This window comes from Bombina bombina, chromosome 1, assembly GCF_027579735.1.
Source record: "Bombina bombina isolate aBomBom1 chromosome 1, aBomBom1.pri, whole genome shotgun sequence".
In the NCBI taxonomy this organism is placed as follows: domain Eukaryota; kingdom Metazoa; phylum Chordata; class Amphibia; order Anura; family Bombinatoridae; genus Bombina; species Bombina bombina.
In genome coordinates, this window is record NC_069499.1 from 457,506,322 (window position 1) to 457,525,161 (window position 18,840).

The 18,840-nt window shown below is 39.9% G+C and overlaps 1 protein-coding gene across 1 annotated transcript in view; it reads right to left on the reverse strand.

Moving 5' to 3' along the window:
- LOC128658546 (dynein axonemal heavy chain 11-like) overlaps window positions 1-18,840 on the reverse strand; it is a 1,692,686-nt gene that overhangs the window by 1,287,165 nt on the left and 386,681 nt on the right. The window contains 1 exon segment of the mRNA XM_053712841.1: window positions 7,387-7,606. Within this exon segment, the coding sequence (XP_053568816.1) occupies window positions 7,387-7,606 (220 nt within the window).

Consider the following 18,840-nt stretch of genomic DNA (forward strand, 5'->3'; position numbering starts at 1 on the left):
GGGATAGCAATGGAGGTAGAGTCGTTAGAAAGTGCTTGAAGCTTTCAAAACTAGGGTAGAGTCTTGTGGAGCAAGGCAGAGTTCCACAAGATGGGAGCCAGTCTGGAGAAGTCCTGTAAATGGGAGTGTGAGGAGGTAACAAGAGAGGAGGAGAGTAGGAGGTCATTAGCAGAGCGAAGGGGACGGCAGGGAGAGTATCTGGAGACAAGCTCTGAGATATAGGGGGGGAGCAGTGCAGTTGAGGGCTTTGTATGTCAGAGTGAGAATTTTGTGTTTAATCCTAGAGGCAAGAGGAAGCCAGTGAAGGGATTGGCAGAGAGGTGCAGCAGATGAAGAGCGACATGTAAGGAAGATGAGCCTGGCAGAGGCATTCATTATGGATTGTAAAGAAGATAGGTGGCAGCTGGCGTGACCAGAGAGGACAGAGTTGCAGTAAGCGAGGCGGGAAAGGATGAGAGAGTGGATTAAAATCTTAGTTGTGTCTTGTGTAAGGAAATGTCTAATTTTAGAGATGTTTTTAATGTGGAAGTGACAGGCTTTAGCCAAGGACTGAATGTGAGGAGTGAAAGAAAGATCTGAGTCAAATGTGACCCCAAGACATCGAGCATGCGGGGTAGGGGTAATGATGGAGTTCTCGACAGTTATAGAGAGATTGGGGTGGAGATTTTGTAAGAAGGGGGGAAATAAGGAGCTCGGTTTTGGAGAGATTTAGCTTGAGGTAGAGATCCAGGAAGAGATGTGAGAAAGACAGTTAGTGACATGGGTTAGCAAGGAAGGAGATAGTTCTGGTGCAGAGAAGTCGATTTGGGTGTCGTCGGCATACAAATGATATTGGAAACCGTGGGACTTAATTAGGAAACTTAATGATGATGTGTAGATAGGACAGAGCCTTGAGGTACCCAGACAGAAAGTGGTGACGGGGCAGAGGAGGACCCAGAGAAGGCTACACTAAAGGTACGGTTTGACAGGTAGGAAGAGAACAATGAGAGGGCTTTGTCACAAATGCCGAAGGATTGGAGGGTTTGGAGCAAAAGAGGGTGGTCAACAGTATCAAAGGCTGCAGACAGATCAAGGAGGATAAGCAGAGAGAAGTGGCCTTTTGATTTTGCTGTAAGTGGGTGGTTGGTAACCTTAACGATTGCTGTCTCTGTAGAGTGATGGGGACGAAATCCAGATTGCAGTGGGTTAAGGACGGAGTTTAATGTAAGGAAATGGGAGAGGCGTGCATATACTAGCTTTTTGAGAGGCTTTGAGGCAAGAGGGAGGAGGAAAATAGGGCGGTAGTTGGATGGGGAGGTTGGATCAAGGGAAGGTTTTTTGAGGATAGGTGTGACCAGTTCATGTTTCAGAGATGAGGGAAATATACCGGTGCTGAGGGAGAGGTTGAAAATGTGTGTTAGTATAGGTGTAAGGGTAGAAGAGAGGGAGGGGAGTAGCTGTGAGGGGATAGGGTCAAGGGGACAGGTAGTGAGGTGAGAGAGCAGTATAAGTGCAGAAACTTCTTCCTCAGTAACAGGGGAGAAAGAGCTAAGTTTATGGCTATGTGGGTTGAGGTTTATTGCGAGCGTTTGAGGGGGAGAGAGAATGGAAGTATGTTGAGAGCTGATTTCATTTCTGATGGAGTCGATTTTGTTATTGAAGTGGCTGTCAAAGTCTTGAGCTGACAGAGAAGTTGTATTAGGAAGTGGGGGTGGGCGGAGAAGAGTATTAAAAGTGGAGAACAGCACTTTTGGGTTTGAAGAAAGAGTTGAGATAAGAGTAGAGAAGTAATGTTGCTTAAAGAGATTGAGGGCAGAGTAGTAGGAGTTAAAGATGAATTTGTAATGAAGAAAATCAGCTTAACTACAAGATTTTATCCAGTGCTGCTCAGTATCTGCATAGGTAGCGTGTCAGAGGAGTATGCCAGGGCTGAGGATGAGTGTGTGATTTCCAAGCTATGGTAAGAGGGGCCAGATCAGTCCATTGTGACAAACTGAAGGAGAAAGTGAGTTGCAGAAGTTGTTTTGCAGAGGAGGCAGTGTGATTGTCAAGAGGGATGTTGAAGTCACCAAGAATGAGGGCAGGGGTGTCTGAGGAAAGGAAATAAGTTAGCCAGGCAACCAAGTGATCTAGAAATTGAGTTGAGGAGCCAGGGGGTTGGTATATGATTGCAACATGTATAGAGAGGGGAGAGAACAAGCGAATCATGTGGTTTTCAAATGAGGAAAATGTGAGGGAAGAGATGTGATGTATGTGTTGAAAGGTGCACCGAGAGGAAAGTAAAATACCTACACCACCTCCTTGTCTATTACCAGACCTAGGAGTGTGGCTGAAGTGGAGACCCCCATGTGACAGAGCAGCAGTGGATGCTGTGTCTAGGGGAGAGAGCCAGGTTTCTGTTAGGGCCAGAAGGTTGAGGGAGCGGAGATAAAGAGGTCATGTATAGAAGTGAGCTTGTTGCAAACAGAGCGAGAGTTCCAGAGTGCACAAGTGAAAGGGGTAGTGGCTTTAGATATAAGAGTAATGTGATTAAGGTTGCCAGAGTTTTGTTTTCTTAGTCTATGGAAGGGTACACATGGATGTGCACGTCTAGGAAGTTGTTGGGGACCAGGATTAGGGGAGATGTCACCAGCAGTTAGTAAAAGCGAGAGGGAGAGTGACATGAGATGAGATACAGATTTGCAGTAATGAGACTGTATTTAAGACGAGGTGCTGGGGAGAGAGAGTGTTTAGGAATAGGTAAAGCTCATGAGTACAATAGTAAGGTGAGTTTAAGAGAGATGGGCTAATGAACAGTGCAGGTAGAGAGGGAGAAGGAGTAATTGAATAATGTAGTCTCGTCTGTTATAGAGACAAGAGGTAGCAAAAAGGAATATTAATATATTAAGCATTTTTACAAGTGGGAACCAATTAAACACATAAGACACAGTATTACAGCAGCAATTGCATGAGGAAACGAGATACATAAAACATAATATTACAAAATTACTTGCCTTGTGTCTTTCCCCTTGCCCAATCCTTGTTCAATACTTGTATAATTATTGTACCCTTTGCACTAGAAATCCTTAACCAGAGAACAGATCTCTGGTTAATGAAAAGTTGCCCCAATTGAACCCAAAATAAAGAGGACAGTAGAGTATCATTAAAAAAAATATGAGCATCTTTATTGTTTTAATAAAAAACTGCACAAAGCCATTATAAGGGATTAAAGTGAGGGGATGTGGGGTGAAAGTGCCTTTACATGGAGGTCAATGGGGGACTGTGTTTTCACTATAAATATATATGTATATGCTTACATATATATATATATATATATATATATATATATATATATATATATATATATATATATATATTTATGTGTTAATATGTGTATATACACATATAAACACATAAATATATATTGAATAAAGATGAAATAATATCCAGGCTGGTCTGGAGGAGATACATCTCCTAAACTTTGAGGACACATGTAGTATGTTAACGTTAAGGACACTAGACAGTACTGATACACTTGATACTCCATATGAACGTGCAAAAGGACAGCTTACTAACACCAAATCCAACTTTTATCCCATTCAAACAAGGGGTAAACAGCTGGAATTGTTCCATAAGCGTGTATTGGAGGACCTTACTGTACTCTCAGAGAATAGTACCCATATTGGATCTAATCTCAATTATAAAGAAAGGGAGGCTCTAAGGTCATTGCAGTCAAACAGTTCGCTGGTCATAAAAAATTCTGACAAAGGTGGCAGCGTCATTGTTATGGACAGAAGTTCATATGTATTGGAAGCACAACGACAACTGGGTGACTGCAATGTCTATGTGGAACTTTCCTTCAATCCCACTGCTAGGTTCCAGAGGGAGCTTATGTTATTGGTGGATGATGGTGTGGAAATAGGCATTTTAGACAGAAAAACAGCTACCATACTTAATGTAAAAGATCCTGTTTTGCCCATTTTCCACCATCTTCCAAAAATACATAAAGGCCTGGAAAATGTGAAAGGTCGCCCGATTGTGGCAGGGATAGGCTCTTTATTAGAGCCCATGTCAGAGTGGCTTGGCTCTTATTTACAGCCCCTTGTTAGGAAGCTACCTAGCTACATCAGAGACACAACACATGTTTTGAGGCTTATGGAAACGGTAGACCACTTGCCCAATCAAAAATGGTTGACTGTAGATGTGGTCTCTTTGTATTCAGCAATTCCTCATAGCAAGGGGCTGGAAGCTATTAATTTTTTCCTGGATACTGAAACAGATTTAAGCGAGGTTTATAGGGGCTTTATTCTGAGAGTGACTGAATTCCTACTAAGCCACAATTACTTTATGTTTGAGGGGGTTTTCTTTCTGCAGAGGCGTGGAACAGCCATGGGGGCCAAGTTTGCGCCCTCATATGCCAACCTATTTATGGGTTGGTGGGAGCTGTTCCACGTCTTTGCGGATGATAACCCTTTCATAGGTAATATCTTTTTTATAGGAGGTTCATAGACGATCTCTTGTTCATTTGGCAAGGAGATGAAAACTCTATAAACAATTTTGTGCAAACCTTCAATACAAATGATATGGGCATTGAATTTACACATAACTGTCATGCATCTGAGATCGTCTTTTTGGACCTCCTGTTAAGATTTGATGGCTTAACGGGAAAGGTCAATACTACATTACATCGTAAACCAATTGCAGGTAACTGCCTCCTTCATGCACATAGCAACCACCCTCCACATGTGTACAAAGGTATAGTCAAGGGGCAGTTCCTGAGGGCACGAAGAAATTGTAGCCTAGATCAAGATTTTGAAAGAGAATCTAAAGATCTAGTGTCACGCTTTGTGGAGAGAGGATACAATAGGAATATGGTTGATAAGGTGTCCAAGGAAGTTGCTACTCTGGATAGGGGGCAAATGCTTGGTGGGACTAAGTGGAGACCCGAACGTAAGGGTCTAAAATTTATCACCAAATATTCGAATCAATTTTCTGAAGTTTGCAACATTGTCAAAAAATATATGCCCATTTTATATGGGGATGAAACCTTGAAGCATATTGTTGACAAAGGTTGTGAATTCATATATTCTAAAAACTTGACAATTGGTAACATGCTTTCACCTAGCATGCTCCCAGACCAAGGTCCACGGAGTTCATGGTTAAATACTATGGGGACTTACAAATGTGGCAAGTCTCTTTGTAAACCATGTAAATACTTAAAGCAAGGGAATGGCTTTGAATCATATGTAACAAATGAAGCATTTACCACTAGGGGATGTGTAAAATGTTCTTCAACATTTGTAATCTATTTGGTTGAATGTACTCAACATAGATTACAGTATGTTGGGTTAACTACCTGGGACATACGCACTAGGATTAAGGAGCATTTGGGATACATTTCAAATGATATCCATTGTTCAGCACTCTCCAGACACTTTATTGAAGTACACGGGAAAAATGTTGATATGTTTAAATGGAACGCAATTGAAGCGATTTGCAAGCCACGAAGAGGGGGCAGCAAACAAAAAATACTTGAAAGACAAGAAATTTATTGGATCCATAAACTAAAAACATTGGTCCCGTGTGGATTTAATTCACAATTTGATGTAATTAATTATTGGGAATGATCCACCTATAATTATAAGCCTGAGTAGAGACCTGGTTTGATACTATATGTTGATATCCTTTATTTAAGACAGTGTAGAGTAAATTTGAACAATAGGATTTCAAATTGATTTAACATATAAACATATGTCTTTATAATTTAGATATCTATGACAGAAGAAAGATTGGATTATGTACTTTGTGCTAGTTTCAGAATTTAGTATCATAGCTACTGTGTGATACTGGGTTATGTCTTTATGTAACTATGAATAGTATCATGCTTGTATGGCATGCTATTTCATTAAGTAGACAACTATAAGTATTCACTTTAGCACTATAGATTGTAATTAACTTAAGCACATAGTATGTATAGCAGAGAGGTGTCAGCTAAAGTATTGGTAGCACCTCTATGCTTTACCATTCCTCTCGTATTAACCAGGAGCCTCCATTTTTGGTTAATTAATTATTTTGTTTATCATATCTGTGACTTACAAATGAAAGTATGTTTGTTTATGTCATGTTCATTTCCATTAAGATTGCGAATAGGTTCACTAGTGTTGTACCATATATAAAATGATAGTGATAGGCATTGCAACTATTAATTAAATTCAATTACAGTGTTTGTTTTTTAATTGTTTAAGGGGCAGAGTATTACCCTTTAAAAAGCACACCCTCTGAGAAGGGGGATATGTCTATGATTACGGCCAGGCTGGCCGAAACATGTTAGGCTGTGCTTGCTGAATTGTTTTTACCAGAGGCTCTGCTGCACAGGGTCTTTTAACTTTGATATGACCTGTTGAGAATAAAGTTTTGGATTTTTTACCTTTACGAGGACGCCTGGATATTATTTCATCTTTATTCAATATTATTCGGAGTTTGGGGAGCTCCATTTCCTTCGCCGGAGCGTCCGGTGACGTCATTTTCCAAGGACGGAGAGAGGGGATCTGAATTGCGGTGCACCCGGAAGTCATGTGATAGCGTTTGTCGGCATTTCCACTGCTGTGGAGTGGAGGGCTAGAGACACATACCTGAAAAGCTAAGCTGTCCGCTAAGAGGAAGGACCGGCGAATTGAATCAAAGGAACAGGACCACTACATCCAGGGTAGATGAATATTGCTCCGAAGAGTGAGTAGATGGTCAAATCTGTTTACATTATTCATGCTTCCTGTATGTTGCTGCCTCCATGTTGCCTGCTATCTATCGCTTGTGAGCTATCTCTCTTTGACTGTGCACCTTACATAATCAGTTTGTTTGCTTTACCCCTCATCTGGCTGCGGGCTGTTTGAAGCCTTATAGGAAAACTGATTTCAGCACTTGGGAACTGTTTTTTCTACATAAATATATATATATATATATATATATATATATACAGTATATATATATATATATATAACCATATACATATATATTTATTTAGTGCTGCATGAGTTGCCCCCTGAGCTGCGCTAGGTGGTTTGCTGTTTCTGTCGGCATGAAAACGAGACTCCTATTAAAGTCTTTGAAAGCATGCTCTCGTGACCACGTGGCTTCCAGGCAATGTGAATGCAAGGTCACATTCGTATTGCACTGCACTTGTAATACCAGCGCACATTTATGTGAGCTATTATTACTGAGTGGAGCACAAATATCACAGTCGCGTAAGCGCAATATTGCGCTCCACTCGTAATCTAGCCCAAAATGTTCTTGAGTTGCCTTATTTCATACATGAATGATGACCAGTTTATGACTAACCATAAATACATAAAATATTATTTTTCCTGCTAAATGGCTGACTTTTTCCTTAGATATTGAAAGCTAAAAAGAAGAGAAAAAAAATATTCTTACCTCAAGCTTTGAAAAAATGTGATCAGGTAGCTGTTGCCCATAGTGTCGAAGAAGTTCTGCAGTAGCTTTTAAATGCCTGAAATTCTCATCAGTGGATGATCTATTGCGAATTGCCATGAGATTACCCATAATTTCCACCAGCACAGCATATTCTTCTCCCTTTAGTTTTTTGTTTAAGCCTTTTTCAGTTTGTTGAATAAATTCATCTAGTTCGTTAACACTAAAACAAATAAGAACTTGTTTACCATAAACTATAACAAACATTTTTACAAACATTTGTAGCATGCCATCAACTGATACCTATACTTTTCCTGTATGCTTTAGATTGGACTTGCATACATATTTAAAAACTTTGTGCATTTAATTTAATCTTTTTCTTATATTACAAAGAATAATTTATTTTGAAATAAAAACATAAGGAAGTACTGGTGATACTTTTTTGTATCCTAAATAGAAATTTAATTGCAAAAATGTAAGACTACTTAGTAGATTGCAAACAATACAGGACGGTAATATAGATGTGGCACTGGCAAATGGTATGTACATTCTGATTATAACAGATTTTAGATGGTTGGCAATAGTGAGTGAACATGAGAGTGCTCATATTACAGGGTACAAGTTGGTTGAAAAATCAGAGAACATACAAAACAAGCCTGTACCTATTTGTTTTAGTGTAAATTCCTGCCTGAAATACGAGTTATACTATAATATCTCCTATATAACAAACAAAGTGTATATTAATTAGCAAAAATCTTATGTTAAATCCAGAGTTTAAGTTTCCTATCCTACACTTAAAATCAAGGGAATTTCTAACTTAAACTGCTCCTCTCATGGGATCTTTGCATGACATTGTCAATAACATCACTATGAAACTAAAACAAATTTACATTTAAGAAAAAAAAAATATATATATATATAAGTATTTTCCATTTGTTTAATTTATTTCAAAAATGATATACATAACACTTTTATGCAGCAGGAAGGGGCACTAATATATTCTATATAATTTTAGTATATATGGATGAAGGTTTGTAGGAGGGTTGTTTATAACACAAAGCTCTCTGCTCAGATGAGATGACCTACAATCATCCTCCAGCACTGGGAGATCCCTCACAAGATTCTAGAAAGGTAAATATTGTTATATTCCCTGCACTTCTTGGTGTGAAGTAGAGACAAGCCCATTGCAATATAGCACTGCTTGACATGATGGTTGTGTTACCTTTACACTTTATGCTTTGTATTTTATATTATTTTAGACTTCATATTGGGTCCTTTAAGTTTTATTTAGGATTTAGGATTGTGATATTACAAATTCTGAATATGCTTTGAAACTTTACTAAATTAAGACTATACTTTTACAAGTTGCAATGCACTTTGTATTTGGCCTATGTGAAATAAAATGGAGAGTTCCAAAAGTGGGAGGGACAGAGGAATTTTAAAGTTCTGTCTGAATCCCTCCCACAACTCTTATGATATTCTCTAAGCATTTTATACCTGCAATCTTCACAGATCTCCCAAGTAGTATGCAAGTGAAGTTTGCTCAAAATCACAATGCACTCATTTAACTGTTAGAAAAGTAATGTGTACTAAACTAGAAACAAATGCAAGTTAAATTGCAGTGAAAACATTTCAGTTCCGTTTGTATTTGCTGCAAACTTTCTATCAGTGTCAGGTGCTCCCCTGTTAATTTCACTCTCTCTCTGTAAAATTCTCTATCCCAGAGAGCATAATTACTTTTTATGGGGGGCAGTTCTCATCTCTCTGGGGCTTCCAGGTTCCTCCCTTTATCTTAGAGAATTCTGTAATTTTAGTCCCTGCACTATAATTTATCTCCATACTGGAGAACTTTTGATCATCAGGCCCATAGTGTGATGACATTGGGCTGTGGCTAAGGATGGAAATTGAATGTGCCCATATCCATGCTCTTATTAAAAATAAAGAATAGAGAGAACACAAACTGTAATTTAAAGCAAAAGTAAGGCCTAAGCTGGGGAGTTCACATGCTATGCATCACCACCGTGTATCGTGCTGGTGCTATCCTTATTAAAAAAAAAAGTTAAACAAATGGAAGAGGTTAGAAACAACCTAGGACCTCAGGTTCACCATCAGTGCAAGGACCAGCAGACACAGAGTGCAGTGAGGAATCATCACTGCCCCACTTTGAATTGCCAAGGCCTTGCATGTTTATTCCCTCTTAGGACACAATGAACTAAAGCTCTTTGGTCTAGTGAGATAAGATTATCTAAAAAGTATCATTAGTACTATTTTATAGAGGCAAATTTTAGCAAAATATAGCTGCTTATCTATATAGGATTCAGTATGTGAAGAATATACACATACATTACAATACAATACTAAAAAAAAAGATTTTGCAAGATTTCTCTCCATGCCTTCACATTTTTGATCATTAGGCCCAAAGGGCCTGATTCTCTAAATCCCTCTTATCAGATGAGGTTTTATAAATTATAGTATTACGAGCCCCCTCACAGATTTTGCTGTATCTTAGCAGAAAATTGCACTGCATGACATAAGAGTTTTGTTGCATTTATACATAGAGGTTCATTTAAAAAGTTACTAAAAGTAGATAATAACCTATATGAGAATCTCTGCATCTTTGAGTGCCCCAAATTACAGCCCAAATCCAAAATGTATCGAATACAGATGTATTCACGTCAACAGACGGATGATTGATATATTAGAATCCATTGTAAACGATGATAAGTGGATTTAACAAACTGTCTACTTAGTCAAAAGTGTTTTTTTGTTCCATGATAGTGAATGAAACATTCACAGCAATATAAAAAACTTATAATTTTACTGATTGCCATCCCTCTGTTGCATCTGGGAGGCAAACATGACGCTTACATGCAGTGTACATGGCATCTAAAACAGTTTGTAGGCGCCTGGAGAATGTTGGTTGACTCATACCGACTACAACATTGGACACTGATTGAAAAGACCTGGTAGCCATGAAATGCAGAATGACCAACAATTTGTGGATACCAGGAATTGACCATGTGCTGAAGGTGACCAGCTGCAAATAGTCCTGAATTTGATAAAAAATAATTGATTGCCTTGACAATCTAAATTGCTGCAACATTTCACGGTCTCTAAGAGCTTCCAGACCACAGCGGGGCAAAAATATTTGTGGCACTTTTATGCCCCGCCTTTGATGGATAACTTCTTGCCTCTACTGTAGAGCAAGACGTTGTCTATGGCGGCTTCTTAGTAGTAGGGTTGCTGCCACTTTAAATACTAAAACTTCCACTCTGCAAGCAGAAAAAAGTTATAGGATTTATTTTTCATGTCCAACTTATATTTATACAGACTATCAGACTGTCTATTGTTTTCTATGGTAATTGAAAGAAAACTGATGGCGAAAACACATTTTGGTATACACTAGTGACTTTTTGATCTAGGGTGACTTATTTGATAGAAACTTCCAGGCTGATGGTGTTGGTGACAAGAAAGGTGCCAAATACAAATTTGCTATCTGGGAGGATTGTTAGACGGGAGTAATAGGCAGAAAATAGGTTACATCAGTCGCAAATTCACATTGTGATTGAATCCGGCGCCAGGGAAAAAAACATTATTTTGAATAGAGTCCATGGGGTATATTTAACAATGTGCGAGTAGACATGATATGAAGTAGCGTATCATGTCCGCCACACATCGATAAATGCCAACAGCATACTCTGTCGGCATTTATCATTGCACCAGCAGTTCTTGTGAATTGCTGGTGCAATACTGCCCCCTGGCCGCTAGCAGGGGTTGTCAATCAACCCGATCGTATTGGATCGGGTTGATTTCTATCTGCCGCTTCAGAGCAGATGGACAAGTTATAGAGCAGAAGTCTTTAAATCACTGCTTCATAACTTCTGTTTCCAGCGAGCCTTCACGGGGCATCAAGCTCCATATAGACGGCCATATTATGAGTTTTGTGTTATGAGTGGCTCGGCAATAACTTGCAAGTTATTTCCACTGGTCACCTTTAATAGCACTGCTATTACAGGTTTACCAAAACCTGCGTTTGCGGGCAATATGTCAACGTTGAGCTCCATACCGCACACAAATACCAGCGCTGCTTTCAGCTGGTTTTACGTGCTTGTGCACGATTTCCTCATAGACATCAATGGGGAGAGCCAGCTAAACAAAAGCCTAACACCTGCAATAATGGAGCGTAAAGCTCCGTAATGCAGCCCCATTGATTCCTATGGGGAAAGAAAATTTATGCTTAAACCTAACACCCTAACATAAACCCTGAGTCTGAACACACCTAATCTCCCGCCCCGACATCGCCGCCACCTACATTACACTTATTAACCCCTAATCTGCCGCCCCCAATATCGCTGCCACCTACCTACACTTATTAACCTCTAATCTGCCGCCCCCAACGTCACCACCGCCACTATAATAAACATATTAGCCCCTAAACCGCTGTACTCCTGCATCAAAAACACTAGTTAAATATTATTAACCCCTAATCTGCCGCCCCTAATGGCGCTGCCAATATACTTAATTTATTAACCCCTAAACCTAAGTCTAACCCTATCCCTAACACCCCCTAACTTAAATATAATTAAAATAAATCGAAATAAAAATTCCTATCATTAACTAAATAATTCCTATTTAAAACTAAATACTTACCTATAAAATAAACCCTAAGCAAAATAAATACAAATTTACCTGTAAAATAAAACCTAACCTGAGCTACACTAACACCTAACCTTACACTACAATTAAATACATTACATTTATTAAATACAATTACCTAAATTACAAAAAACCCCCACTAAATTACACAAAATAAAAAACAAATTATCAGATATTTAAACTAATTACAATAATAATTAGTCTAATCTAATAGCCCTATCAAAATAAAAAAGCCATCCCAAAATAAAAAAACCCTAGCCTAACCTAAACTACCAATAGCCCTTAAAGCAACCCCCCCAACACCCCAAATAAAAACCTAACTAAAAAAACCTAAGCTCCCCATTGCCCTGAAAAGGGCATTTTGATGGGCATTGCCCTTAAAAGGGCATTTAGCTCTTTTTCTGTCCAAACCCTAATCTAAAAATAAAACCCACCCAATAAACCCTTAAAAAAAAACTAACACTAACCCCCGAAGATCCACTTACAGTTTTGAAGACCGAACATCCATCCTCAACGAAGCTGGGTGTAGTCTTCATCCAAGCGGCAGAAGTGGTCCTCCGGACGGGCAGAAGTCTTCATCCAGACTGCATCTTCTATCTTCATCCATCCGGCGCGGAGCGGCTCCATCTTCAAGACATCCGGCGCGGAGCATCCTCTTCAATCAAATTCTTCTTCCAGAATGAAGTTTCCTTTAAGTGACGTCATCCAAGATGGTGTCCCTTGAATTCCGATTGGCTGATAGAATTCTATCAGCCAATCGGAATTAAAGGTGAAAAATTCCTATTGGCTGATGCAATCAGCTAATAGGATTGAGCTTCAATCCTATTGGCTGATCCAATCAGCCAATAGGATTGAGCTTACATTCTATTGGCTGTTCCAATCAGCCAATAGAATGCAAGCTCAATCCTTTGTGTTAGTGTTCTTTGTAGCACTTTAGTTATGAGTTTTATGCTACAGCTTTGTAACAAAAAACTCATAACTACTGACTTTAGATTGCGTTACGAATCTTGCGGGATAGGCTGCACCGCTCACTTTTTGGCCTCGCAGAAAAAGCTTGTAATATCGGCGCTATGGAAGTCCCATTGAAAAAAGACTTTACGTAAATTAATTTGCGTTATGGCCAAAAAAGTGTGCGGTACAGCTTTTTTGACAAGACTCGTAATAGCAGCTGTAGTGGAAAAGCAGTGTTATAACCCATAACGCTGCTTTTTCATTCATAACGCAAAACTCGTAATCTAGCCGATTGGTTTTATTTTACAGGTAAGTATTTATTAACTTTTAAATAGGAATAATTTAGGTATTAATTGTAATTTTTATTTGGGATTATTTTAATTATGTTAAAGTTAGCGGGTGTTAGGGTTAGGGTTACGTTAGGGTTAGGTTTATGGGTTAATAACTTTAGTATAGTGGTGGCGACATTGGGGGCAGCAGATTAGGGATTAATAAGTGTAGTTAGGTGGCAGCGATTTTGGGGGCAGCAGATTATTGGTTAATAACAGTAATGTAGGTTACGGCGATGTTAGGGACAGCAGATTACTGGTTAATAAGTATATGTAATATTTAACTAGTGTTTACGATGCGGGAGTGCCGCGGTTTAGGGGTTAATATGTTTATTATAATGGCGGCGATGTCCGGAGCGGCAGATTAGGGGTTAATAATTGTATTTTAGTGTTTGAGATGCAGGAGGGCCTCGATTTAGGGGTTAATATGTAGTTTATGGGTGTTAGTGTACTTTGTGACACTTTAGTTATGAGTTTTATGCTACAGCTTTGTAACGTAAAACTACTGACTTTCAATTTACGGTACAGATCTTATAGTTATAGGCTGTACCGCTCACTTTTTGGCCGGACAGGCAAACTTGTAATACCGGTGCTGTGGAAGTACCATTGAAAAAGGACTTTTTAAAAAGTGCGATAGTTACGTTGCATGACGGCCAAAAAAGTGTGCGGTACAGCTGTACCTACAAGACTCGTAATACCAGGGGTAGTGAAAAAGTAGTGTTATGAGGCTTTTTCAGCCATAACGCAAAACTTGTAATCTAGCCGAGTGCTTGATAAATTGACCACCATAGCTTGATAAATCTGAGAGCTGAATTATGAATGTATTATGCAGACACAGGATGATTGCTAGTTAAATGTGGGCCATAGTGCTATGTATTTAATTTGCTTTAGAATTTTCCTGTCCTTTACATTTTTTTTTTTTCAGTTTTTAAAGATTTTATTTTTAAATAAAATTGCAATGCAATCATAATTAACTTATTGTGCTGCCATACAATATAAAGTTACAATGCAATATCATAAGAGCAACAATGCTCTTCATTTTAATACTTAAATCGCTGTTGTCATACAGTCCATACTGACTGAAAGTCCATCGTCTAAACCTTCTTAAGAATTTTCTCTTGATGTAAAAAGCTTTACAATGTGTTTTTATTATACTATAATTCTGTATCTTTCCAATAAATAAAGATTCAACTTTTCTATTATCTTGACTCCTTTTGTACATGTGTCTGACATAGTGTTAGTGTGATGGACTTCCCTGCTACACCGACTGGGTAGCACCGTCGACCGGGTCCTTCCTCTGCCTGGAACAAGTGGCTATGTAGCCCAGGAAAGTGATTTCTATGTAGCCCAGGAAAGTGATTTTAGCTGGAGCTCACCCAAATAACTAGACAGACTAGCCTTCAGGTGAACAAGAACTGATTTTATTGAAAACATGCACTCCTTTTATACAGACAGCTCATCTTGATAAGACCCTGGACAATCCCACTATTTTCCCGCCATTCCCGCCCCTCCAGACAGCCCGGCACCTCCATAGGAGCCACAGTCCCATATAATCCCAATACACATGGGTGGCGGTGGCGGTTTCGGGGTGATCCCGGTGATCATTTTAAAGCTCTCGGTCCCCAGATGCCACAGTCCAAAAATCAGCATGATTCGTTACTGGGGACCGGAGTTACAGTCTGTTGAAGTTATGGGGATAGGGGTGTCCAAAACTGCCAGTTCCCAAAGGAGCTCCCCCCTGATATTTTCCACAGCTCTTGTCCTCCCTAGGGGCTACCAATCCCCAAAAGAGTGGAGCTCTGTGGCAAAGGGCTGCTGGAGCGACCAGGGGTAAAGTTAGTGGGTGTCCTGTGGCCGACCGGGAGTTCCAGGAGCCCGGCCAGCCTGAGAGGAGTTAGGCGGGTGTCCGTTGTGATGCGGCCGACTGGGAGTTCCAGAAGCCCAGCCAGCCTAGGAGGGTTTTCCTGGTCATACACCAAACAAAAACTTCCAGAGATTGTGGTTGCTCTGATGAGCCCCAAACCACTGAGAAACAGCTGGAGTGAAGTCTATAGGGGGGGGGCAAGGGTTCAGCCCCTGCAGCCCAGAATCCATGACAACTCCCCCCCTCCAGTTCAGCAGACCCGGCTAGATCCACACACGGGTCGGCCTGGGGATGTCCGAGGAGTTTATGCCACTTCAGTCCGCCGGGAAAGTCTGTCAGCATTCCCATTGCTCTTTCCCGGTCGGTACTGGATGTCAAAGTTAAATGGCTGCAGGACTAGGCTCCACCTCAACAGTCTCCTGTTGTCCCCGGAAACACGGTTGAGCCATACTAGGGGGTTGTGGTCAGTAAGGACGGTGAAGGGTCTCCCATATAGGTAGGGCTGCAACTTCTTCAAAGCCCATACCAGCGCCAGACACTCCTTCTCAACCGCCGCATAGCCTACTTCTCGGGGTAGCAGTTTGCGACTGATGTAGGCAACGGGGTGGTCCTGTCCTTTATCGTCCACCTGGCTTAGTATAGCCCCCAACCCAAACATGGAGGCATCTGTGTGGACAGAAAAACGTTTGGCTGGTTAGGAGCAGCCAGTACTGGGGCAGAGATTAAGGTAGACTTAAGACTCTGGAAGGCTTTTTCACACTCGGGGGACCACAGGACCAGTCGGGGAAGTCGTTTATGGGTCAGGTCAGTCAGGGGTTTGGCGAGGGTGCTGTAATTAGGGATGAACCTCCAGTAGTAGCCTGCAGTACCCAGAAAGGCAAGGACTTGGGTTTTGGTCCTGGGGGTGGGCCGGTTAGCCACTGCCTCGACTTTGGCTGGCTCGGGTCGCTGCTTAATGCAGCTGATTTGGTTGCCTAAGTACTGAACTTCTGAGCGCCCAATGGTACACTTCACTGGCTTCAGGGTTAGGCCGGCGGCTCGAAGACGATCTAAGACGACGCTTAGGTGGACCAGATGGTCCTCCCAGGTATCGCTATATGACATTGTGATGCATAATATTTTTACACATTGATCTTTTGGTCATATCAATTTTATTTATACCATAGCAATTTTTAGTATAAGATTTATTGTACATTATAGGAAACCTTAATGCATATTTAGATAGTTCATTGAGGCATAGATAAATATAGTTATGACAAATAATCATTCCTGATAATTGTAAACTCTTGGATTTAAATAACCTTTATATCAAGACTCCTTAAGTATTATTCTACAAATTGGTTATTAGGTCAGAACATAAGTTTGATATAAAAGTGTTGGTTGTGCAGGACTGGGGCATGGGTAATGTAGTGATTGTCTGTCTTTTGAAACAATAGACAAATTCAGGTAGACTGTCCCTTTAAATCTGAGCCTAATTGGTCAGAGCAAAGGAAACCAGGAATATTGATTCCACCAGGATTTTCAATGTGTGTATCTCTGAACTGCTCTCTATTTAAAGACCTTTAGAATTTAATAGCATTTTGCAATATACCTCCCTTAGCAAAAAACCTTCTAGTAAAAGATATGACTGATTTCCAGTAGAACATTTTCAGTGAGAAGCTCAATCTGAATCATGAAATAAATATTTGAGGCTTCATGTCCCTTTAATATGGATTATGAGGAAAGTAAAACTAAAGGGACATGAAAGCCAAAATAAAATGTTAGGGTCAGACAGAGCATGCAGTTTTGAACTAATGATTACATTATTTTTTTTTTGTCTAGTTTACTTTGTTCACTTGACATCTTTGGTTGAAGTAACAAACAAAAAGAGAAATGTCCAGAACGGATCCTCCTTCCACAATGCGCTCTTTATTTGATGCAAAAAAGAGCGCAACAAACAGCACAATTAATATTGACAATGTCAAAGCACCTGCAGGCAAGAGTTAAAACACAGGTAATGACAGGTACCCCCTCACATCTGACGCGTTTCGGTGGTTACCATAATCATAGATGATCTATGATTACGGTAACCACCGAAACGCGTCAGGTGTGAGGGGGTACCTGTCATTACCTGTGTTTTAACTCTTGCCTGTAGGTGCTTTGACATTGTCAATATTATTTGTGCTGTTTGTTGTGCTCTTTTTTGCATCAAATAAAGAGCGCATTGTGGAAGGAGGAGCCGGTCTGGACATTTCTCTTTTTGTTTGTTACTCATATGACTCGTCCAAAGGGCTCACCTACACATACAGGTGGATAACTCGGAGAACGTTACCCGGATTTTGAACCGGAAGGACAAGCGCAGCACTCTCGGAATAGCGGCGGTGAAGAAGGGAGCGGCACAATAGACAGGAGCTGCATCTCGTGTAAGTCCGCTTCATATTTATATATATTACACAGAGAGTGTTGCATTTGACTCATGTGCACATAGGATGTGACTGTATGTTCAGTATACACAGCTATAGGTCTGTGTCAGAGTGATTTGGTTTCTTAAAGTCAAGTGCTGGTGCTACAGTTGTTGATTGATCTTTGGTTGAAGGGCATACCTAGGTAGGTTCAGCAGCGGCTGTGCCCTACTTTGAGCTAGCTGCTGATGGGTGGTTGCACATAGATGCCTCTTGCCATTGGCTCACTTTATGCTAGCTCCCAGTCATGCATTACTGCGCTGGAGATTACTATTTGCTGAACTCCTCTGCAGGGGTTACACATATAGATATATATAAGCAACAGCGCACTAACACTTTAGAGCATTTTCCTTGTGCACTATTGTGTCCCTTTAGAGGAAAACAAAACATAACACTATAAAATGTTTCCTTTATACCTCTCCCCTTGAGACAAACAACATTCAACAGACTTTTCAAGGGGTGTGTCCCAGGTCTGTTAAACGATGCATAATGTGCAAACAAATGACAGTTGAAATAAACTAACATACAAGCAAATAAACTAACATCATATAAAATTTTGGGGATATACATTATGAATTACAAATGTTGAAATATAAAATAATTTGGAATATGTTGTTGATGATGAACTGTATATGGTAGGAAAAATGCTGTGAATATATCATACATTGTATAATATGAATGTGAAAGAATGTTTTATATTCATGATTACATTGTTTCCACATGTTTAGAGATTATTGTTTAGAATTATTAGGTGGATATGAATTGCTGTATATGAATTGCTGTATAGATTTTCACTTTATACCTTTGTTTTATTTTAACACACTAGACTGATACCTTTGCAAATAAACACTGAAACAGTCAGGTGTTGAAGGTTACCAATTAAGGGTACACGCCCTTAGGATAGAGAGGAAAAATGTTAGCTCTAGATAGTAGGTATATAAAGCAAGACAGTAGCAGGGTAAAAAATATGCCTGAGGAAACAGTGTATGAGCCGAGAAATGCGTTGCATTTACAGGGGGCTTGACTGTATGCCCCTAGTTCACTCCTTTGTATATGTATTTTAATTTGTTTTTAATAAATAGAACTTTTTAATTTTTAAAAAATACTCTTGTGAATGATTTTACCTGCCTGCACCTGCTTGGAGTGGAAACTAACACACTGAAGTCTGCCACTTTTGGATATTGCATCCTAAGGAAAAGTCCCTTGGTGGTGAGCT